This window comes from Telmatherina bonti, assembly GCF_933228915.1.
Source record: "Telmatherina bonti genome assembly, chromosome: 6".
NCBI lineage: Eukaryota > Metazoa > Chordata > Actinopteri > Atheriniformes > Telmatherinidae > Telmatherina > Telmatherina bonti.
The window spans coordinates 4,129,002-4,153,640 of record NC_136624.1 but is presented as its reverse complement, the minus strand read 5'-3'; the positions used below and the strand labels follow the sequence as shown (position 1 = coordinate 4,153,640).

At 41.6% G+C, this 24,639-nt stretch overlaps 3 protein-coding genes across 3 annotated transcripts in view; 1 reads left to right on the top strand and 2 right to left on the bottom strand.

The window, feature by feature from the left end:
• The window catches only part of LOC306757794 (contactin-4-like), a gene marked incomplete at both ends in the record, with an annotated part of 220,075 nt that extends 210,414 nt beyond the window's left edge, over window positions 1–9,661 (top strand). The window contains 7 exons of the mRNA XM_079242929.1: window positions 563–633; window positions 6,140–6,374; window positions 6,827–6,942; window positions 7,749–7,935; window positions 8,007–8,119; window positions 8,191–8,359; window positions 9,570–9,661. Of these exons, the coding sequence (XP_079099055.1) occupies window positions 563–633; window positions 6,140–6,374; window positions 6,827–6,942; window positions 7,749–7,935; window positions 8,007–8,119; window positions 8,191–8,359; window positions 9,570–9,661 (983 nt within the window). The remainder of the gene's footprint in view (window positions 1–562; window positions 634–6,139; window positions 6,375–6,826; window positions 6,943–7,748; window positions 7,936–8,006; window positions 8,120–8,190; window positions 8,360–9,569) is intronic.
• rpn2 (ribophorin II) overlaps window positions 9,243–24,639 on the bottom strand; it is a 265,425-nt gene continuing 250,028 nt past the window's right edge. Inside the window, exon 19 of the transcript XR_013771359.1 lies at window positions 9,243–9,343. The gene's annotated coding sequence lies outside the window, so the exon portion shown is untranslated. The remainder of the gene's footprint in view (window positions 9,344–24,639) is intronic.
• The window catches only part of LOC306757715 (uncharacterized protein), a gene marked incomplete at its 3' end in the record, with an annotated part of 62,601 nt that continues 61,524 nt past the window's right edge, over window positions 23,563–24,639 (bottom strand). The window contains exons 19-21 of the mRNA XM_079242841.1: window positions 24,022–24,117; window positions 23,786–23,866; window positions 23,563–23,703 (exon numbers count right to left, since the gene is read on the bottom strand). Coding sequence (XP_079098967.1) covers window positions 23,563–23,703; window positions 23,786–23,866; window positions 24,022–24,117 — 318 coding nt within the window. The remainder of the gene's footprint in view (window positions 23,704–23,785; window positions 23,867–24,021; window positions 24,118–24,639) is intronic.

Genomic DNA, 24,639 nt, shown 5'->3' with positions numbered 1-24,639 from the left:
CGCTCTCTGGGAGAATTCAGTACTGGTGTCAGTGGTTTTTTACACACTGCTTTAATAAATGAATAGACGTGGATGTCATCTGCAAACCAGATGTAAATATTCTCCTTTCTGAAAACAGATACAGGCGACGTGTTTGGAGTGGAAAGCATGAATTATATATAAAGGACATAATCGGCACATTTTCTTCTTTGGATTTTCTCTTTTCCAGACTTCATGTATTTAAGCCGCCTTCATTAATAAGTCATTAACAGAATGTCAAACAGTGAAGTGATCTAAAGGGAAGGAAGCATGTTACATGGTGAACGTTGCCCTCAGCAGCTCCCTGGAACTCTGATCAGTCCACACATCTCCTCCTGCCCAGTAAAACCAGTTACAGCCACATATTTTCAGAACTAACTAGCTGTTGGATAAGACTCCGTTGCTGGCTTCTCTCTGCAGTTAGCAGCGTGCTGATGAGGGTCTGTTGATGACTTACGGAGGAACAAGAGAGAAAATGATTGCATGTTCCTTCAGCGTTCCATGTCAAGCCAACACGCTAAGCCGAGCTGCTTTCTTCCCCCAGCTCCGAAGGTCACGCCGGCCAACGTGAGCGGAGGCGGAGGCAGTCGCTCGGAATTAGTCATCACATGGGAGGTAAGCTTTCTGCCCGGGACCCTCTCATCCAGGAGGGAGGCGGCCAGACGACTTTATTTTCTCTGGATCTGAGCCTCCGCTTCATTAATAACAAGAGAATGGTTTAATGCATGGCATTTCATTTTTAGGAACACAGAGGCAATAAGTGCTGCTGTCACTGCGGGGAGAGAAAAATGCTTCTGAGGTTTCAGTCAGATAATTAAACTCAACCATTCTTTCAAAGTTCCAACTTCTCTTCTAGATTATTTGCTTTTTCTTCCCGTCTCTGTGTGTGTGTGTGTGTGTGTGTGTGTTTTGCTCTCTTGCTTTTCTACAAAGCCCTCGCATATCAACTGTGCTTCAGAAGCTTCAGGCAGCTCCAAACCGTCCTGCTGTGAAATGTTTCACACAATCAGTCTTGATGTTTTAATACACAAAAGTTCAGTTAAAGTGGAACGCTGCTTAACAAAGCGGCCCAGAAAATGTCTCTTCTTTTCACACAGAAGCAGGATGAAGGCTTGCATCTGTCATTTTAACATTTTCTGAAGGGAAATAAAGGAGGAAAGTCTGGACGTTTGTTCCAGTGAAAAACAAAGGACTTTTATTTCGAGCTGCTGATGAAAACTTTATTTTCAGCCTGAAAAACTTCTGGCCAACGACGGAGCAACACTTCAGTTAGAAGATCCAGCAGCTGCATGTCAGGATGAAACATGTGCATGAAGGAGGCGGTTATGTTGTAGGACCTGACCCTGACCTGCAGAGCTGCAAATGTTGTGTGGCTGCAGAGATCACCATGTCTGCAGGTTTTAGATGCTTCCCTGCTGCAAAACACCTGATTCAAGTACACTGATTCTGCAGCTACTGGTTGTCAACCTCCACACCAGTTTCTTAACCCGTTAACCAGCGAGGATGATGTAACAGTCTCGTGCAAAGATTTTCTTGTTGTTTGTTTGTTTGTTTTCCCTTTTTTTTTTTTTTTTGTTACTTTACAAACAGAACAACAGTGAAAAGAAGGAGGTACGGAGTTGGAGGAGGTCATATCCGATATTCAGAAATAAGAAATAAACTAAACAACTGATATATATACATGAAGATAAATTCACAAATGTATTTTAAAGGTCGGCCACTCATGGATAAAAAACTAAAGACAGGATACCATGATATGCAAATGTATCACAAAGTCCACAGGAGGCATTTTACCATAAATACATAACCTGCACCAGACAAGTTTGATAACTAAGTATGCAGATTTACAAAAGAAATCCACTTTTTAATATATTTGGTTTGTTTGTTGGTTTGCTTGTTTGTGTTTTCATGTCCCAGAAGAGAGGTCTCTCTCAGCCCTAGTGGATAATAAACAGTTAATACATGTTTTTACTTGATCAGAAAAGCGTTGGTCAGTTGTACGAAGGTCTGCAGATACTCTGCCAGAAGAAAAACACGTTTTTACTTCTCAAGCTGCTAAAAACAGAAGAACCAACTTTCTTCTGACGAGGACATTCCCTCCATGAGACACCTGGAGCCTCATTTATCAAACTGTGCATAGCAACGCTGACGTACGGAAAACAGGAAATGCGCCCCAAAAAATCTTCCCGATTTACAAAGCAATGCGCACGCACGTCCCACGCCTGTTTCCTTCATAAATCAGGATCAACAGTAAATGTTGCGCACGTGAGGGAACATCTGGCCACGCCCACATGTTGGCCATAAAAGGTCAGGTGAACACCCCTGATAAATATTAATGAGCTCATTTCCATGACAGTTCAGCAGGAAAAAAGCAAAAAGGAGGAATTTTCTGGAAAATGAGGAAGAAATTCTAACAGATAAAGCTGTAAAATGTAAAAGTATTTTATCTGGTGGAGACGGGATGGACATCAGCACCAGCAGAAAGACAGAGGAGGTCAGCAGGGGACAGATGCTGTCAGCGTCTCATCAGACCACCGGACTTATCCAGAAAGGACAAATAAAGTGGTCAGACAATAAAATGTAGGGAGAGAGGACATCTTGGTCCACAGGAGGAGGAAGGGGGGGGCAGTGGTTCCACCTTGTGTCCTAGCTGTGGTGTCCTCGCAGAGGAACCAATAACTGCCATGTAGGAGGAGGAGCAGGAGATGGAGAGAAATAAACACTACCCTGACATAAACTTGTGAATAAATGAGAATTCTCCTCCTCTGATGTGTTGCATCACTTCTAGACGTAAAGCAGCAGCGTTTGGCTCCAACGTGAGAGGATGATTGACAACACAATCATTCAGATTGGATGATTGATCAGGTGAACGCAGGTGAAGCGCTGACGCCATTTAGTAGCATGTTATGTAGCGTCTCCACTATCTGCACACATCTGCAGCTGTACAACAGGTTTCCTCCTGGGCATGGAGGCACCTCCACCTGCCTCCATCTGCCCGATGGCCGCTACACCACGTCTGGCTGTGGAGAACATCGTTCTGTTCCTCTGCTCTGGGTTGGGAAAAGGAGCGGACCCGACCTGTCAGTCCCTTCCCTTTGGAAGGTGCCGGACTGGAGTCCAGAGTCTCCATGTTCCATGTCCACCAGCAGGGACAGATAAGCCACGTTGGGGAGCATTTTATATCCAACCATCACTTCATGTTCTGTATCTGCAGGTGGAGGAAACACCTGAGCAGCCTGATGATGGGCTGTTGTCATGGCAACACGTCATTTTATACAATTATTCATTTAGACTTTTATTATTATGGCAGCTTCTGTATGACTTAACTGTGAGAAATGGTTGTTATAACATGTAGAACTGCTTCGTTTCAGAACAGATTGTAGTGGTAAAGTAATAATATCAAATGTGCTTTTTTTTTTTTTTTTTGCAAATGCTGTTAATATACAACATTCTATGTAAAAGTTTATATCAGATTTTGAACAAATGTATCAAATTTCACACCATTTCTTTGGTTTTATTTTCTGCCTTTGGTGTCGCCGTTTCCCGTTTCTCCAGATGTTGTCGTACGCCGGGGTCAGAGTTGGCGTGGAGGTCGGGACGTTTTACCGCCAAGTTGTGTTTTGATAAATCCCAAAAGTTGACTATAATTGGCGTACGCCAGGTTTTGTGCGACAGCTTCGTAAATGAGGCCCCTGGTGTGCTCCACCTGGCCAGCAGGGGGCAGCATCCGTGTCTCTAAGGCCCAGTCAGGCTTCCTGTTTCCGCGGTTCAAATGAAAAGTTTATCCTAGAACTTCTGCACCAGCCTGGTAATGAGCCATTGATCTGATTGATGGAGCTGTGTGTGTGTGTGTGTGTGTGTGTGTCTGGAGGACGCTCGACAGATCTGTTTGTTTGTGACGTTTACAACAAACAGCCAGCAGTGCGTTGCGGTAACCAGTCCGTCTCAGAACCTAACCCTAACCCTCCTCTCATGCAGGTGGGGCCTCTTTAATCCATCCTGTGTTTTCCCAGAAGGCTGAAAGTCGTCCGGCCTCTCTGTGCTGAGGCTCATGGTTTGCAGCATGTGGTGTATTTCCCACTCGGCTTTTTCTTTGTTTACGTTTAACCATGAAAAGGATCCTATGATCCTCCAGCAGTGAGTTTTTCCCCTCAGCATGTGAGAAACTGGATTTTCCACCTCTGTTGTGATGTTTGTCTCTCTGAAGGATTTAATTTGGTTCTTTCAGCATGAAAACTGTTTGGTTGACACTGGGAGCTTGTCTGACAGCGTGGAACAGAAATAATCAGGGAGCAGGTCGAGCTCCTGATGAAGCACCGAGTCGATCCAATTACAGCCCGTTCCAAAAGAGTTGGGACACTGACATGTAAATAACAACAGAGATTTTATTCCCAGAAGGACATAAACTGCATCATAAAGTGAAAAATTTGATCATTTCATTCCCAGTTTTGGATTTCAGGATATTTTACTCTGATAATGATGACGACATGTTTGTATCATAACTCACTGGATGGATTTTGTTTTTATGGATGCAGCAGGCTGCCTGATGAAAAGAGGAAATATAAACAAGTCTAACTTCCACTGCAGGCAGTGAGACGTTTTCACAGTTTTTAATCCCAGTTTGTCTCAGACTGGTGGAGCTCTGTCCATCTGTCCGTCTGTCCGTCTGAGAGATTCTGCCTCTCTGAAATTCACCCAGTCGTGTGACTGACCTGCTCCTGCACTCGTTTCAGATTTCCCAGCCTTTTCTTGTCCAACTTCTTTTCAGGTTTGGTTTCTGCCATAAATGACTTCATAACCTTCTGACTACCAGGGAAAAAAATATAGTTATATTTATCTAAGAAATTATTTAATGTGTTTATAAGATATTCAATGAAAAAATAACTACAAAATTTCAAGTAAAAATCAGCACAAAGAAAAGTATTCTGCACTTTTGCTCTTCCCAGAAGACATGCTTGTTGCAATGGAGGCCATTTTTCTTGAAGAGAGAAAGAAAGTTCACAAAGCCCCCCCAACCCCCCCCCCCCCCCCCACACACACACACACACACACACACACACACAGGAGGTACCATTTAAAAGCACTAAATGTCCTCTTTAAAGACCAACAGGTGTTAGTTCAGTAGCATTCAGGGAGATGAAAATATTTATGTTTACAAAGGTCGTCCACAGAGAGAACTACTGGTAGTCAGGAGGATATCTTCATGAAATGTGTTTCAATGTCTGATGAGTTTATTGTCCTTCAGGCAGTATGGTATGAGTGTGAGAGACTGAAAATTATTGCTTTTATTGCTTCTTTTTTATGATTCACACTGCATCCTAACTTTTCTGGAGTCTGGGGTGTACCCTGACAGAAAACTGTACAAATAAAATACTTTACATCTGTAACATGACTGTCCAAAGTTTACATAAAACCCTGTAATTTCTCCTATTCTACATTTTTCTGCCGTGTTTTTTATTTCAGATGAAACAGGGTAGCAAGTACACGTAATAAAACAAACTGATATATGGATATTAGGGACAGGTCAGCTTATTCAACCTTTATTACAACAGAAAATCTTGCGGAAACACAGGAAGCTTCATGTGGTCTGATTCTGTTGGAACAGAAACTCACTCTGCCAGACGTTTAGGGATCTGTGATGGAATCACTTCATCCTTGATCCTCAGCTTGAAAGGTTATGAAAACTCCAAATATTCTCTAAGTATGTTCATTATAAGAGGTCAGACCTTCAGAACGATTACGTGTCTCTGGAGAGCATAAATATCCAAGATGCTCCAGAGTTCATGCACGGCATGTCGACCAGAGAGGCAGTTTTCCCCTCCGCTCCTCCTCTCGTGGCACTAAAAAAGAAATGAAGTGCTTCTTATATGAGCATGTATCTTGCAGCAGAGTGAAGAGGGATGGGTCTCCACCGGAGCGGAGTGCAGCTGTAAATGTCCGGGGCATGTTATCAGACTCCGGCTGAGCTCGCCTGATCATGCTGAGAGCTGTGTAATGGCTGTGTGCTGTAGTTGTGTTTTCACTACATTATCTGTGAAGTCATGCCTGACAGTGTGGAAGTCTCTGGTCTGTGTGTAGCTTCCCGTTTCCAGCTGCACTGACTGGGCTTGTTGTTCTGCAGCCGGTTCCAGAGGAGCTGCAGAACGGACCAGGGTTCGGCTACGTGGTGGCGTTTCGACCCCACGGGGCCACAGGCTGGATGCAGGCAGCCGTACCATCTGCAGAAGCATCCAGATACGTCTTTAAAAACGACAGCATCCAGCCCTTCTCACCTTTCCACGTGAAGGTCGGGGTTTATAACAACGAGGGAGAGGGTCCGTTTGGAGCGGTCACCACCATCTACTCTGCTGAGGAAGGTGCGCCTGGTCTCCCAGCATTAGTTGTACTGGTTCTGCTGACATACACCCACTGCACACATCTCAGGCTGGCATCATTCTTTCTGTTTTACCTCCAAGCAGTCAGATTTGTATGTTTCTAACATGATCTGGAGCAAATATCCTCGCTTTGTTGTCTTTTAGTTCAGCGATATGTATACACATATTAAACCAACCTAAATGCATTTATGCACTTAACTCTGATATTCTTTGCAATGAATGAAACATTTGCTGCTGGTTGAGGGGTCATGCTGTGTAAGAGATCCACTGTGCTGATAGACGGCTGCAACAGCGATGCTGTTCACATGCAGACAACTCGTCCTTCTTCCTGCCTTCTGGATGAAAAAAGCAGCTTTACAACTGTTTTCATGTTCCTTCTCCTTCGCTCATCGAAGCCAAACGTTACTGCAACAATCTCTTCACATCCCCCTCAGAGCCCGGACGAGCCCCCACCAGGGTCCGCTCCAAGAGCCTCTCTGCATCAGAGGTGGAAGTTTCGTGGAAAGCTCTGCCCTGGAATACCAGCAAGAGGAGAGTGTTGGGCTATGAGGTGAGCTGCCGGTGTGTTTCCGTCAGATGCAGTGTGTGTGTGTGTGTGTGTGTGTGTGTGTGTGTGTGTGTGTGTGTGTGTGTGTGTGTGTGTGTGCACATGGCCACTAATGCTGTTGAATCTTGTTCTCTTCTATTATTGATGAGTGTTTCAGACTCGTGCACCTTGGGCACATGAGATAATAGCTTGCTGCATGCATAATGTTCCAGCCTGATCCCAAGCCTGTGGGCTTAGCCGTGTTCCGTTACCTAAGTACTGTAACCACCCTGATTAGCGTCCTGATGCAACGCTCTGAGGGAGGGAACGTTCAGCCTTTAATCCACATCACAATGCAGTTTCAGACAGCAGCTTCTCCCTCTGTTAGTTCTTGTCATTTTAATTCTGCTCATTATTAAAATCCAGCATGTTGACAAAGGCGTTGCTTTTCATTCCTCGGATTGCAGAAAATGCCAGAATTATCAAGTGTTGACCACTCAGAGTAAATAAAGGCCTGATGAATCATTCCTGTGAGGATGAACAGATTATGTTCGTGCTGACTGTAGGAAGTAGATGGCAGGGATGTCTCCCGTATTCTCCTTGTGTTTTTTACTTGCAGTCTTTAACTTAAAGCACGACACCTCTGGGGCGTGGGCTGGCACGCTGCTAAGGCTTGTTTCAGAGCAGTTCACATCTTCCATCCAGCTGAGTTCACATGTCCCGTCTTCGGTCGGCGCTTTGTTGACAGGGTGGAACAGAAGGCTTTTAAGGTGTCCGCATGTCGTGTTTTCTCCGCTCACGTCTGCGCTTCTGCCATGTTGCCTTTCCAGCTGAGGTACTGGAGTAAAGGTGAAAAGGAAGACATGGCCAGCGTGCAGAGGACCGTAGGAAATCAGACGTCTACTGTTATCCATGGGGTGCGAGGCAGCACGGCGTATTACATCACAGTGAGGGCGTACAACACGGCCGGAACCGGCCCGCCCAGCGCCACCGTCAACGTCACCACCAAAAAGCCGCGTAAGCCTTGGATGTGAACACAACTTCACCGTCACCGTGTACTTCTGTTTAACATGATTTACTCCCCACAGCGCCCAGTCAGCCGCCGGGAAAAGTCATGTGGAACACGTCAAACTCCAAGATTATCCTGAACTGGGAGCAGGTCAAGGCTCTGGAGAACGAGTCTGAGGTGACTGGGTACAAGGTCAGCAAGCTGTCGCTTGGTTTAATCAGAAACTGTGTGTTGCCATGGTGCTGACTTCACCTCCTCCTCAGGTGTTGTACAAGAAGAATCAGCACAGCCGGCCCAGCGTCATGGAAACCAACACCACCTCCGTGGAGCTGGCTCTGCCCACCGATGAGGATTATATCATCCAGATCAAGCCGTTTGGAGAGGGAGGAGATGGCAGCAGTAGCAGGCAGATCACCATCCCAAGGATACCAGGTCAGTAGAGAGCTAGTTAGTGACTCCCACGTGGCTGAGCTGAACCGATTGGTCGACGCCGTCTCCGCCTGAACAGAAGAGCTGGAAAATAACGTGCTGCATCCAGCAGTGGTAATAACAGCCTCTGTGTTGCACCGTGATCCCAAAGCTTCACGTGAAACACAAACAGTCTGTTCAGGGAAGGTGATGTCACTCCTCCTGGTGTTAACCTTCACTTTCAGGAGCAGGATCACTGGGATCACCTGGTCAGGCGTCCTCAGCCTGCTTTTTCCTCCCCGCTCTCTTCACCTCCGTCCCTCACCCCATCTTCCCTGTTCCTGCCCTCATCCATCCGTCCATCCATCCCTTCTCCCGCCTGGCTGCTCATCTTTCCCTTCACTCCTCCATCCTCTCCTCTCATCTGTTCACCCATCCATCCATCCCTTCTTTCCACCACCCATCCTTTCCTTTTAGCCAGACTCATGATATCTCCACATCATTACTGTGGTCAGTCTAATGTTGAACGTAACATTCCACATCTTTAGAAAACTAAAACTACGAACACGTTCACATCGGGCTTTCTGTCCGGCTTTCGGTCCATTTGCTCGGAAAGTCGCTTCGTTTGGGGAAATGTGAACGTACCAAACAAATTCTGATTCAGACCAAACAATCGGACTCGATCCGTCTACAACCACAGGTCTCAGTCCGTTTCAAGCAGACCAAATACAGGAAGCGGACTACAAACCAGTCCCTTCCTGCATGTGGCGTAGCATTGCATTGTGGGTAAATCCATAGCGATGGCGTTAAGGCTCCTCTGTCTCGTCTGGTGTTCATACTGCGTCCATTGTTGCAGTGGATTTCTGCAGGATACTTGCATAAGACACAATAAAAACCCAAAACAGCCATAGTTTGGTCTCCATGTTTAACTGGCAGGTGGAGGAAACAGAGTTTTCTTCTTCACGCCGGTCTGGTCCTCTCTTCTGCTAAATACTAGTGCAGCGCCACCTCTGAATGGGGAGATATTACTCTGATGGTTTGATTGGTTTGACCAAAGTGCAGCGTGAACACGGTCTCAGTCCCTATGGATACACCCCCCTACAGCTGAGCCAAGTCCCGAACCACACCGAGTCTGATTGTCCTGATGTGAACGCACCCTTTAAGCTCAAAATTCCCACGGCAGATGGATTTGTTTTAAAGTGTTTCTTCCACTAACAGCCTCCATCTTTTTCAGGCCCCAACGCCGTCGGCTCAGCGTCCAAGGTCTCCACTCTATCAGCCCTCAGCACAATAGCGCTGTCTTTCACGGCACGGACATCTTTATGACAAACGGCTCCCAGCAGACGTTGCATCTGATGTGGAGACAGCTCTCCAACAGAACGCAAACACAGCCCACTCTGGTGTAACGAGATCCATTCATTTAGATTTTAGAGGCAGAGGGAAGACGCTGGTGGGAAAAAAAAGTCAAAGTAGGTCACAGAGGTGGCAAATGTGGATTCCCCTTCAGCACCCAGGCCAGGTAAAGACGATTGACCGATGTCGTGACTATGTCGTTACCAAAGCAGCTTTCATAAGAGAAAAATGTCTTATATGCATCTTTTTGTATGACATGTTGAGCTTTTATAGGTTTTGTTTTTCTCAGTGTGTCTAAAGTCGGCCTGGGTTTATTGGGTTAGAACATTTCAATGCATGGCGAATGTCATCAGTTTTCCGATTTGCAGGCAGCGCACTTTTCCTCTTTTAAAGTAAAACAGTAAACCTTTTTCACTCATGTGAATGAACTGCTACCCAGTACATCTCTACATTTTTATTTCTGCACTATTTTCAGATATTTTACCCAAAGACAGCTTTGGTGTTGGTAGCACTAGTGGACATCTGTCACCAAGTGTGAGATGAGTAGCATTAGCGTACATATGCTAACGCTTTATAGCACTGCAAACCGTCTCAACAGTGCAAACAAAGCAAGCCGCTGAAGTCCGTTTAGATGGGATTTGGTTAATTAGGGGCACAATTTCTACTAACTATCAATCTGCTGCAAATGCTGAATATAAACCTCCATCTTATGTTGGCACCAATTACAAAATAAGAGTTGGAATTTTGATCATTACAGATCAATGTGCTAATCATTCCTTTTGCCCATAACATGGCTACACTATGAGAGATGCTAAAAGGCCCTCAGAAGCTCACCCTTAACATGAGGCTTTAGTCCATTCCTGCAATACAATACCTTTGATAAGGTTTAAACAGTTCTAGTGCTTTAGCGTGGGTACATGGTGGGTAAACTTTGGCTCCCAGTAAGACTTTCGCCTTTTCCATAATGCCAGACTCTGGGAAAAATGAGCAATAAGAAGTCTGGCAGTTAGCTTTACCTAGCTAAGGCTAGCTACTTTAGTTAGTGGCCGTTTGTTCAGACCAGGGCAGCAGAAGCTAGCTGATAGCTGCCTGGACTTTGTTCTATAAAGTGGGCAGCCGCATGCTGCAGAAGCAGCTCAGCATGCAATACTGAATAACTGTATGATCTGACCTGTTCCTGTGTAAAAAGGGAAGCCATTTGCACTATTAGTGTACGAAACTAAAATGCAGTATAATGAGAGTTGGAGTCGGTTCTCAAAAAAGTAATAACTTAAAGTGTCTCTATGATGCTATTCCTGGATCTCTGAGCTTTCTACAGTGTTATAGTGTTGAAAACTCATCAGACATACGAGCGGCACCACTTTTTATCACCTCAACACTGATTTGGATTTTCCAGCACTCTCTACGTTCGGTTCCCATGGCGATGGAAACGTTTGGTTTTAGAGAGTTTCTTCTAAATTTTAGTGACTTCCCGGTGGGGGGGACTCAGTGATTGGTCATCTTCTCTAGGTTGTGCATGTCAGTGTAGTCAGATCTCTGATAGTGGAGTGGTCTCACACAGCAGCTGATCGATCAGACTGATCAGCTGATATATCAGACAGGAGTTTCCTTCCACTCATCTGGAAAGTCAAATGAAAGAGTTTCAGTAGAATAAAAACTTCAGCGACTTCTAAACCTTCTTATTTAAATCTATGAAGTCTAGAAGTGGAGACTCGACCAGTTACCTCACTCACATCCATCTCGATGGCAACGTGTCCAGGCGAGGACACACACACAATCCTACACTACAGGTCAGAACTTCACACGAACGCAGCTTACTAGAATAAAGAGAAGTCATTTTCTCATTGATACTTATTGATGTGTTACTGGAACACATGTTACACGTGTAACATGTGTAATACACGTAACACATGTAACACGTGTAACACATGTAACAGGTGTAACACGTGTAACATGTGTAATACATGTTACACATGTCACATGTGTAATACACGTAACACATGTAACAGGTGTAACACATGTAACATGTGTAATAGATGTAACACATGTAACAGGTGTAACACATGTAACAGTATAACACATGTAACAGTATAAAACATGTAACAGGTGTAATACATGTAACATGTGTAATACCTGCAACACGTGTAACAGGTGTAACACATGTATTACACATGTAGCACATGTAACATGTGTAATACATTTAACACCTGTAACAGATGTAATACATGTAACACATGGAACAGGTGTAACACATGTAACATGTGTAATACATGTAACATGTAATATGTGTAATACATGTAACACATGGAACAGGTGTAACACATGTAACATGTGTAATACATGTAACATGTAATATGTGTAATACATGTAACACACGTAACAGGTGTTACATGTGTAACAGGTGTAATACATGTAACACATGTAACAGGTGTACCACGTGTAACAGGTGTAATACATGTAACACATGTAACATGTATAATACATGTAATACATGTAACAGGTGTAAAACATGTAACGTGTAATACATGTAACACATATAACAAGTGTAACACATGTAACAGGTGTAACACATGTAACATGTGTAATAAATATAACACATGTAACAGGTATAACACATGTAACACATGTAACATGTGTAACACATGTCACACATGTCACACATGTAACAGGTGTAACACGTGTTACTTTGTGCTTTGGAACATGTAACCTCCAACACTGGACATAATGAAGCAGCTCTCCTCCCGCGGTTGGTTTCTGGGACAATGTTCATGCATTAAACCTTGGAACGAACTGGTGTCACACATGTAACATGTGTAATACATGTAACACATGTAACAGGTGTAACACATGTAACCTGTGTAACACATCTAACACATGTAACGTGTAACACTTGTAACCTGTGTAATACATGTAACACATGTAACAGGTGTAACACACGTAACATGTGTAATACATGTAACACATGTACTACACGTGTAACATGTGTAATACATGTAACACATGTACTACACGTGTAACATGTGTAATACATGTAACACATGTAACAGGTGGAACACATTTAACATGTGTAATACATGTAACACATGTAACATGTGTAATACATGTAACATGTGTAACACATGTAACAGGTGTAACACGTGTTACTTTGTGCTTTGGAACATGTAACCTCCAACACTGGACATAATGAAGCAGCTCTCCTCCCACGGTTGGTTTCTGGGACAATGTTCATGCATTAAACCTTGGAACGAACTGTTTGGCCTCAGCTCCCCGCTGTAGCATCGATATGGACAGAGGAATGATTAGCTGGTTCAGGACACGAACGGGTCGTCATACTGGGTCCGAGCAAGCCGTGTTTTTGGTGCCACTTTTTGCAAAATCAAGACAAGAAGGTGAGCAAAAGTGGTTGAAAGGCATCCATATGCCAAAAAGCAGCAGGCTGTTGTGGAGAGCTTCTCTCCTGGGTTCCTTCACCTTGGCCACTGACCTGCACTGGTGGTCAGACCTCACGGCTCTCTCATGCCCCCTTTCTTCAGTTAGCCCTGTGAAGTGGAGCTATTCTTCGCCTTCTGTGTGCCTCATCATATGTTCAAAATCCTCAGGTCCTTATAAAGAGCCTTAACTTATCATATGTATGTCAAAAACATTAGAAACATAGACCTGCGAAGCAGCCGCGACGATGTTTACATGCTGCTGGAACAATAGAAACTAGGTATGGTGGGGGGCCAGCATCCACTGCTGTGATTAGTCTGAATGGCACTTTGCTGTTCCTAATGGGATATCGGCAATATATGAGGCATGGTGCATTTTCTAGGTGTGTGTTCTTAATCAAAGATGCTGCTGCTGATCTTTTCCTTTCCCATAGTCTCCTGATGCCATGTGGGACTGCGGTGCCACCCCGCGTACACTGCAGTCCATATGTAGCTTGTAATCCAGTTAAGTAGTTTGTAGTACTTTGAAGGGAAGTGTACTGTAGGCTACTGGGTTTTGCTCAGAATCATACATTAAGAGATGTGTAATATACTGTTTTGTACACTTCAAATCATTTATATAAAAGAATCTTTGTAAAGAGATGATTTACTTGGTTTTTATGTAACGACTCTGTTTCATACTGTAGCTAACTGTTGCTCAGCATGACTGTACTTTGTCCTCTCTCTTCTGTTCATCCGCAAACCGACTGAATGGCTTTAGGAACATGCAAGGTTCGTGCATATGATAGGTCTGTGTATGCTGTATGTGTACCCTGAATCATTATAAGTCCTGTGTCTTGGCTTCTGTCTCAGCCAGTCCCTCTGAGATGTACTGGGTCTACCGTCCATATACGCTCTAAGGAGGGTTCGATCTGTTGCTGTTTGTTGTTTATACTGTGTGAATAAAGATAATTGGTTTATAGAACAATGCCAAGCTGTCGGTTCATTAATACACATCAGCCTCTGTGACATGTAGGAGCACTAACACACTGCCTGATCAGAACACATAATACATTATGCTCATTGGAAATGACTCAGCATCATCAGTTTCACTGAATCTCATGATGTTATGTTACGGCAATAGACCTGTAGTTTTCCAGCTGCTTTGCATAGAACTCTTCCAGGTTTCATGATCAAAAATCATTCTTTCCATACCTCCTTAAAAAGATCCAGAAGAAGCAAAAACATCCAGTAGCATGAAGGTTATCAAGACGAGCCAATCAGAAACTTTGAGACACGAAGCAGGAAACGACCTGCAGATGAAGAAGTCTTGAAACTAAATATCCAGGCCAAGAGAGGCAAAAACCAGCAGCTCATTTTCCTGCTATAAATGAGGACAAACAGCTGAAAGGCTTGACATTTGCACACGCACACTGCACTGCAGGCCAAATGCAGATGTTGTACCCAACGTAGTGCAAAGTATTCCACAACTCACTACAAGTAGTGAAGGGTTGGTAGTCATTAACTACCAAATGCATGGATGCATCGAAGTATAAGCAAAAAGATCTGCAGCAGCGCCACAATATCATATTAATTTCATTTCATTTTTATTTATTTCATTCAAAACAACATAAAAATAAATACAAAATAAGACTGGCTTGAATGAAAAGGAGCAGAAAGAAGAGCAATCTTATGATATCTGCCCCTTAATTTCATGATCATCCATTTAACAATATTCACATATAACATCCAGTTGTTCCAAAATTTGCATTAAATACCCATTACATTCCTTTCTTTGAATAGTTTTGAAAGCATTTACAGATATTCAAAATTTAACACCATCATAATTACTCAAAGTAATTCACATTATGCCTGTAACTCTTCGTAAGTCTTTAATATTGTTCTTTTTATGCTTTTCTTAAACACATTGACTGTTCCCAATTCTTTCACTTCTTTTTGAAGCTCATTCCATAAATTTATTCCTTTTACAGTAACAATTTGTTCTATTATTTTTGTTATGAAGGTTTTTTAAATATGTCAGTTCCTTTCAAATCATAACGACTTTTTTTTGTTTCAAATCTTTCTTGTATGTTTACTGGCAACATGTTCCTGTTTGCTTTATACAATACCTGAAGAATACTACAAATTACTCTATCATAGAATTTTATTAAATTACATTTTATAAACAGTGGGATTGATGGATCACTATATCTACTATTGTTGATAGTTCTCAAAGCCCTTTTTGCAGGATGAACAGAGGCTGTGTTTATGTTTTACAGGTCGTTCCCCAAATTTCTACACAATAAGTTAGATATGGTATAATCGGTGTATTATATAAAGAGAGTAAAGCTGAATGATTCAGAAAGGGTTTAACTTTATGTAACACTGGATTTAGCTATTTTTTCTTTAGTAAAATTTATATATGGCTTCCAACTGAGATCCTCATCAATAATAATTCCTAAAAACTTTGTTTCCTGCACCCTTTGAATTTCCATCCCATCGATTTTTATAGATATATCTATATTTTTCTTTTTGTCATTGAACAGAATAAAATTAGTTTTTTTAGATTTAAATCTAATTTATTTTGATCGAACCAAAGCTTTATTTTTTTGGGTTCATCATTTATGACTTTCATTATTACCTGCATGTTTTGCCCTGAATAGAATAGTGTGGTATCATCCGCAAACAATATACTCTGTAATAGTTTTGATGCATTTGGAAAATCATTCATATAAAATGTAAACAAAATCGGACCCAAAATTGAACCTTGAGGTACCCCCCAATTTATGTCACACAAATGTGATTCTGCATCATTAATTTGAACATATTGTTTTCTATTTTCTAAATAACTGGTGATCCATTTATTGGCGATCCCTCTCATTCCATATTTATTCAGTTTCCACAATAGCCGTTTGTGATTTATTACATCAAATGCTTTTTGCAAATCAATAAAAAATACATACATACATATATATATATATATATATATATATATATATATATATATATATATACATATATATATATACACACATATTAATCACAATATTTTATCTGCACACGTTCAAGATACTTAAAGGAATTTCCCCGCTGATGTCAAAGCTGTTAATTAAATCAGAAATGTTTTGTTTGCAGCCACTAAAGCAGGATGAGGGGTTGGCTGCTTTTAATGCAGGTATGAGACAAACAGAAAATAATGCAGTGATATGATCTCCTGTATTTACCATGATTAATGTGGACAGAGGATAAAATCCCAGCAGAAACAAGGTAATTTACCAGCTACACATATAACACACAAACCTGCCGTGTCGCGCCGTGTGACTGCTGCCAGGTCAGAAAACTACCAGAGATGTGTTACTACCATGACAGGTGCCCACTACCGAGTCTTCTGCAAGGAGTCAGCAGGGATCAGTGAGGGATGATTACTGGCCATACTTCCAGTCTGGTGGAGAGTTTAGAGAAGCCAGGGAGCATACGCTCAGAGTGGCTGGCCAACGCGAGCAGGGGTAGGAAGTAAATGAGAGCTGAATGAAACCATTTTAACCCAAACCAAAGCTGAAATCTTAACATCAGGAACAGGCCTGTAATAAATATATTCTTTTATTTAATTACTATTCCTTCATTGTCTGTCCCACTCTGCCTCCTCATTCTTTACCAAACTGCAAAGTATTTATCATGAACCATAATCCCTGCACTCAGTGATGTTCCCTGTAGAAGATAAAGCTGTGGAGGAACATGATCACAACATCTGCTTTACAAGCAAACCAGAAGATCATGACTGGCTGGAAATGATCTAAACATCATGCCACTTAAAAGGGTTTAATGCTGTACATCCCACAAGACATTTTCAACATTTCTTTAAAGAACACTGATAAAAACACTGGGGAGTTATTATTACTATTATCATCATCATTATTATTATTATTATTATTATTATTAATAATATTATTATTATTATTGTTACTATTACTATTATTATTATCATTATGAATACAATGTTGAAAAAACATAAAAGTCAAATAAAATAAATACAGTAAAAATTAAAATATTGTGAATCATAACACTAGTAACATTATAGTTATTGCTGCTGTAGTTTTTCCACAGTATTGAAGCATCGTGGTGTTTTAGTTGCTTTTAGGTGAAGAATGATGCTGAATTCTTCATCTCCATCATGCAGCACATCATTCACACTTTCAGTTTCAGTCGTGCTGTAAATCTCTCAGAAATGCACCAGATGGCACTAAAAGCTCAGAGATGACTTCTCTGCAACATTTCATATATAAGAGTCATTTAGCCACAGGATGGCAGTATAACAGAGTATTTTCCTTTGTACTAGCTTTTACTACATCAGTCACTCTAATAGAAACATGATAATGTATAAATTCTATGGGAAAAAACAGTTCACCTTGTTTGTGTGTTTTATTTAATTTCTTCACAAAGCAGAGACTGTTTGAATCATACTGAGACATTTATTTATGCAGGTATGTTTTCCATTTAAACTGAATGCAAATACAGCACATACACACCATCGAGCACGAGGAGGATGATGAGGAAGGTGGAGGCTTCACAGCAGGACACTTTGATGGCCTTCACAGAGGAACAGAAAACTCATAACCATAATCCATACTGCGCTGCTTTCAGCTCAGGGCCAACCAATATTTTCATCTGACTGGGGACAAGCAGCTCATCTTCCGCTGTGATGTCCTGGCGCTTTCACCGGAGCTCTGATAAATGCTGCTTCTGCTTCAATGACCTGAACTCAGAACTTAAGGCACCCTTTTGTGTTCTCATCTCTATTGCACTGCTGTTTCTTCTAGATTTTCCTCTGCTCTTACATAACTCGCAGAAGTGTCATAAAGGTCATAAATAAATTCATCCTTTAACTCAGCGCTTGCCCTGCAGATTCTCTCCCCCTACCTTCAGTAGTTTAACGCCTCCAGTTCAACAGCAGGAAACACTTTCATTCCCAGTAGTTTTACAGAACATTTGCTGCTAGCATCGCAAACTAGTGCCTTTACAACAATCCAGTGTCATATGACCAGAAAACATAAAATAGAACTAAACATAAGAAACAAAATAGGAGCGAATCAGCAGTTTCAGAATCTCTCGTCTCCACAGACACATTTCCACAGCAGGTTGACAGTTTCCAGTCAGGGGACGGGAGGATTCGACAATGAGGGCGACGAGGCCGTTTCACACGTGTTGGAAAAGCTTCTTTAAATTTCTTTCTACAACTCTGGGTTTGGTTATGCATCAGTACAGGACAGTTCACAGTTTTCTCCCTTTCGAGGACAGAGGATACAAATAATGGCTGCTTATTGCAAATCTCACAAGCAGTGAACTTCACTGCCTCAGTTAACAGAAGCACGGATTCCTCAATGACTGCAACAAGACTAACATGGGAGCATCAGAACGGACCTTATGACTAATAAGTGATGCATAGTGTAGGATTAAAGGTCACTCATAACGCCATCTGCGGATGGATTGCATCGCCATCTGCTCTGTCAGAGAGGGAAAGTTCACCTTCACCTTTTCTTGTAAGTACACATTACATCATAACACAATCCAACAAAATAATCCTCACGTTAATCTTGTGGTTTTGAACTTTTCAGGCATTGCATGTCAACACCTTCAAACATCACCGTCACAATCAATATTTTTATATTACAAATAATCCGAGGAATGTAAAAAGTGGTGTTGACAGTAACAAACCCACTCGCTATTATTATTCCACCCTTCAGATTCCTGATAGTTTGCTTTTTAGTGGAGTTGTGTTCTGTGGTATTCTAGCAGTCTGGACTTCTTTCATTCATTCATTTTCCTAACTGCTTTATCTGCAGTCTGGGTTTTCTCATTCCAAAGACCTAATTAACAAAATCCCATTCCTGACTAGCTTACTAACTGCTGCTAAGAACAAGCACAATGAAAGTGTTGATTTCCTGCATCAAAAATCCATCAAGCAGTTTAAATAATGATGTGTTGTAGATTATACAGTTATTCACTTTGTTGCTACATTTTCTCTGCATTGCAACAGCTTTTAACTTAATTCCTGCCTCTTTTAGCTGTTAGCTTCTGCTAACAGCAGCTAGCTTGCCTCCCCATACAGTTTTCCAAACTGAAAGTCATCCAGCACTAATAAGACACCTACTAGTCATAAAAGGTCAAAGATTAATGTAATTAAAACAAGTCCCTTTAAAATAACAAAATATCCTCTTAACAAATTAAATAAACATATTTTGTGCTAACAGAACAAAGCCAAATATAGTTAGCACTTGTAGACAATTGATTTACAAAGTGTGTGAATAATTTATCTGTCTGCTTAAGAACTTCTAGATGAAGGCGGTCTACATGAAAATGTCAATTCAACAGATGCAATATTATATATAAAATGCTGTGTAAATATACAGACTCTTCGAACACACTGGTCTCAGTAACATTGTGGTGTTGCTGCATTTACTTCATGCTTGTGTAGTTTAACAATTTATGCAAGTGAAGCCCTCAAATTTGCTTTCCAAGAAGCTATCCTGATTAAAGAAGCAGTTAAAATCAGAGAAAACTGTGACTATTTCATCCAAATTTTCCAAAATATGTTAACAATCCTATGATATAGCTCAGTTTTAGCTTTGACAATTGTGAACGATCTTCATCTAATTAACTCTCATATGGTGATGAAATATTTCACTTGTGTTCACGCTTGTGCTAACAACTCAGTATAATAAGGATTAAGGAATGATTAAAATATTACAGTTCCCTAAATTACAACAAAATGCACATTTGCAAAGAGAAAAATTCTTCGTGGGGTCTGTGATTAACTGAAAGCTCTGCAGTGTAGCTATCCTCACACATTTACACCAAAATGTCCTAAAACACAAGAATAACAACTAAATTCTGTTTCAGTAAAGTCAAGTAAAAAGTAAAAACATAACATTACATTTGTGAAACTTAGTACACATAGTATTTCTACTAAAATTCCTCTAAAAATCCTGACTGTGCTCAGGAAGCGTGACCAGCATGACTTCTCTTTCACCAAAACAAAACTGGAACATTGATGTGAGACGGTGGTGTGTGTGTTTATAGGAGGCTGGGACCAGGTCCAGAAGTCCACTACAGTCTTGTCAGTGTCATACATGTATATATATATATGTGTGTATATATATATATATATATATATATATATATATATATATATATATATATATATATATATATATATATATATATATATATATATATATATATATACATATATATACCTTCCAACTGGGTGCTAACATCCATCATAATTATTATAATGTTTGATTGTTTTTTTTTCATTCCCTCTGCTAATATTAAGTTGATCATGCAGATTATAATAATCTGATATTATACATTTTCATTAACAGGCAAACACTGAACATAAATTAGATCCTCTATAGATAAAAATGTAAAAAGCTAGTAAGACAGCAGTTGATTAAACTGAAGGAGTCACAGCCAGGAGGCGACAACAATGAGCAAAAAGGCAGCCTCTTACATTTTGGCACCTCTTCACCACCACCAGCAATGTCTCAATCCTCCTTTCCTATTGTTTCCTATTGTTATATATATTTTATACATAACATGTATGTATATATATATATATATATATATATATATATATATATATATATATGTATATATATATATATATATATATATATATATATATACATATATAGTCAGTAGCACAGAGAAGATGTTTGAGACATTTAAAGAGGAAGAAATCATTTCTGTGACGTGGGCTCCTCGCTGGTTCAAACAAGCAAAAACTGGATTCAGCGTTGAACCATCCATTTGAAGATACTTCCTGATTCCACAGTAGTTTGGGGGCTGGAATGGTCCAGACCAGGACAGAATGGTCCGGGTCAGGACAGTAGGCCGGTCTGGGTCAGAGCCCGAGTCACAGTTGGTTTGTCTAAAGGGACGGGAGTGGAGGTCTACTGCTTGATGGGACGCAGTTTGTTCTGGTGTGGATGTGTACACAGTGGGTTAGAGGGTCCTCTTATCGGGTTGATGAGGCGCTGCTTGGTAGGGCAGGAGAAGGATCCCTCCCTTCGCCGTCTCAGAAGCCCCCACAATCAATCAGGACTGCAACAAGACCACAGAACAGATAGAAACTGTTAGTAAGTCTGCTTTGTTTAGGTTTCATTGTCTTTGGTGCTTTTGGTCTGTTGGCTAAATTTACCAGTTTGTGTCTTATTGATACTGGATAATGGATGCTTCTCTCCATTTTATCTATTGTCATCATTTTAAGTCCTGTTTCCTTTTTCTGCACATTATCTCTCCTAACTTGTCTCAGAAAGCTGCACGGTGATGTGGTGCTCTGCACTGTTGCAAGACGCTTCCTGGTTTGGACCTCGCTGGTTTTGTCTTTGGAGAGTTTCCATGTTCTCATTGTGCAACGTGGGCTTTCTCTGGGTACTCTCACTTAAACTGGTACAGAAAACATGTGGGTGAATAGAGTTTCTCATATTTCACAACATATGCGCATACCCAACTCTAGTGTCCTGCCAAAATCTAAGTTTGCATCCTGTCATATGAAGACAAACACAATCCAACTTTCACGGTTAGACGAACGGTGAGGAATGAAATTATTAGCCTGATTTAATGTAGCCACCAAAATTACCATAATACTGTATTTCTTTAAAGTGCACCTAAAATACTTCAGTTTTCTCAAAAATCAACAGTGCACTTTATGATCTGGTGTGCCTTATCTATAAATAAATTCTGGTTGTCATTACTGAACCTGATCAGATTTTATGTTGTACACAGCGCTCAAAAATGTGTCAAAATGTGCTTGTAGGCTATGAAGCCAACATCACGGTGGGGACACAAGAGGCAGCCAGCGCACTGGAGTGGGGCGTGTAGGGGGGCCAACACACAAGCCAAACTTTTCCTGAGAACCAGATCGCTTCCGTACCACGGTGAAGAGCATTCGGTAACAATTACAGCTAATACCGTACGTAGGGTCCATGCATTAAAACCGTCCATTAACTCCGCTACGGGTTGTGGTGTTCTAGACTCCATGTTGTGCATTAAAACCATCCATTAACTCTGCTGCGGGTTGTGGTGTTCTAGACTCTGTGCTGTGCATTAAAACCATCCATTAACTCTGCTACGGGTTGTGGTGTTCTAGACTCTGTGCTGTGCATTAAAACCATCCATTAACTCTGCTACGGGTTGTGGTGTTCTAGACTCTGTGCTGTGCATTAAAACCATCCATTAACTCTGCTACGGGTTGTGGTGTTCTAGACTCTGTGCTGTGCATTAAAACCGTCCATTAACTCCTCTGCGGGTTGTGGTGTTCTAGACTCCGCGTTGTGCATTAAAACTGTCCCTTAAGTCCGCTGCGGGTTGTGGTATTCTAGACTCCGCGTTGTGCATTAAAACCGTCCATTAACTCCGCTGCGGGTTGTGGTGTTCTAGACTCCGCGTTGTGCATTAAAACCGTCCATTAACTCCGCTGCGGGTCGTGGTGTTCTAGACTCCGCGTTGTGCATTAAAACCGTCCATTAACTCCGCTGCGGGTCGTGGTGTTCTAGACTTTGTGCTGTGCATTAAAACCGTCCATTAGCTCCACTGCGGGTCGTGGTGTTCCAGACTCCGCGTTGTGCATTAAAACCGTGTACTGGGAATGCTTGGATCCCACCCAGTAAACATTTTATAACAAACGTTTATTTCTTTGCTAAATATGCAAAATCATAGGAATTATTTTATGTTGGCCTTGATGGTTTTTGTGCCAAATAACCATTGTTAAATTACAGCGCGTTTCTCTCGTTCGCCTGTCATAAGTCAGCGGAACCAGTCATTAATGCGTTGCTATGGTGACACCCGTAACAGAGTGATATGACAATGATTTAGGTTGCTGAACTACATATTTATGAAAATATTGCAGCCAGTTGGCATCAGAATTATCCCTGACAATGGTAGAATGCATCTTATTTATCAAGATAGATTAGCTATTAAAACAGATCATTGGTAATCATTAATAATCATTGATAATCATTGATAATCCAGTGTGCTCCATGGTCTAAATAATCATGGTTCAGACCAAAATCCATCCTTTTATTCTGGTAAAGGCCAGACTGCAACAGCTTCTCCTGAGCTATCTGGTTACCATGGTGACAAGTCTGGTGACTGTACCATAGATGCGGAGAACATCCTGCTGCAGTTTAATGATGCCTGTTTCAATTCAATTCAGTTCAACTCAGTTCAGTTCAATTCAACTTTATTTATACAGCGTCAAATCCATCTCAATACCATCTCAAGACGCTTTACAGCCAGGAGAAAACATCATGAAAGATCCTGAAAAGTCAGGAGTGAGACAGGGTGGCATTTCTGTTGGGACATTTATCTAATTCCCCAGTCAACTGGTCGATAGGCCGAAGTTCTTCTCCTGGTAATTGATCAGTTCATGCTCAGAATAATAAAGTATAATAACATGCAGTTCATTCACATGCCCGTGTTGCTGTGCACCTCTGCTTTCAGCCGCAGCTCCTCTGTTGGAGACTCGGTTTCCCTGATAACCACTGCTTTAGTCACCAGCATGTCAGGATGCTGCTGTTTGGCCTCCTGGATCGCCATGGCGAGCGCCTGGATCAGAAGAACAATCATGGTTGTGGCATATCAGGCTCCAGTTATTCTGCACCAGTGTTTCTATGACGCTCTTCCTCACCTGATGCTGGTCTACATCATCATCCCCTGTGATTATAATCCTCTTTTCTATTCTGGTCTCTGAGTAGCCCCCTTTCACAGTCTGTGGAACAGAATCACATCAGGAACCAGGATTGTGCTTTTGGAACCAGGATTGTTCTACATTTATAAACGTAGAACTATAAAACACACCGACCGATGCGTTCGGAACAAGCTCCAACAATTAAGCTGTAACCATGGAAACAGGTATGGCTTTACCTTGGTAACTTGCGTGGTGGTTGCCGAGGTTACGCTCTCAGCTGTGATGGCCATCGGGGACACAGCGGCTTCCCTCCCCTGCGAGCTGGCTGTTACCTGCAGTGAATCCATCACAGGGTGGTCTTACACACAAAACACACACCCTCACACACAACTTGCTGTGTTCTGACAGTCGATGGAAAGGGAGGTTTCAGTCTGTGTTGAATGTCACTGAGCTGAAAGGTGTAATGCAGCTAAAATAAAATTTTAACTGAATTCCTGCCACACTAAACATAAACTAGACACACTCCGAGTTAGAACTGTTCTAAAATCAGGTTCCAAGTTAAAGAAAAACCTCTAAATTACTTCGTAGCTGTTTCCTTCTCGCATTTAGAGCAGAGATCTAAAAACCACCATGAATGTTAAACTACATGTACCTCATCTCGGCCTCTCGGCATGAGACAGTAGACGTACAGAAGATGTTTGCACACACTAGGATGCAGCCATCCCACCAGCCAGAGTAGCAAACTCAAGAAAATCACGTCTTACTTTTACTTTTGAGCTAAAAGGTTTTTATATAGCTCTGAAACTCTGCTGATGTGTCTCCTGTAACTCTGCCCTTGTTTGGAAAGAATCATC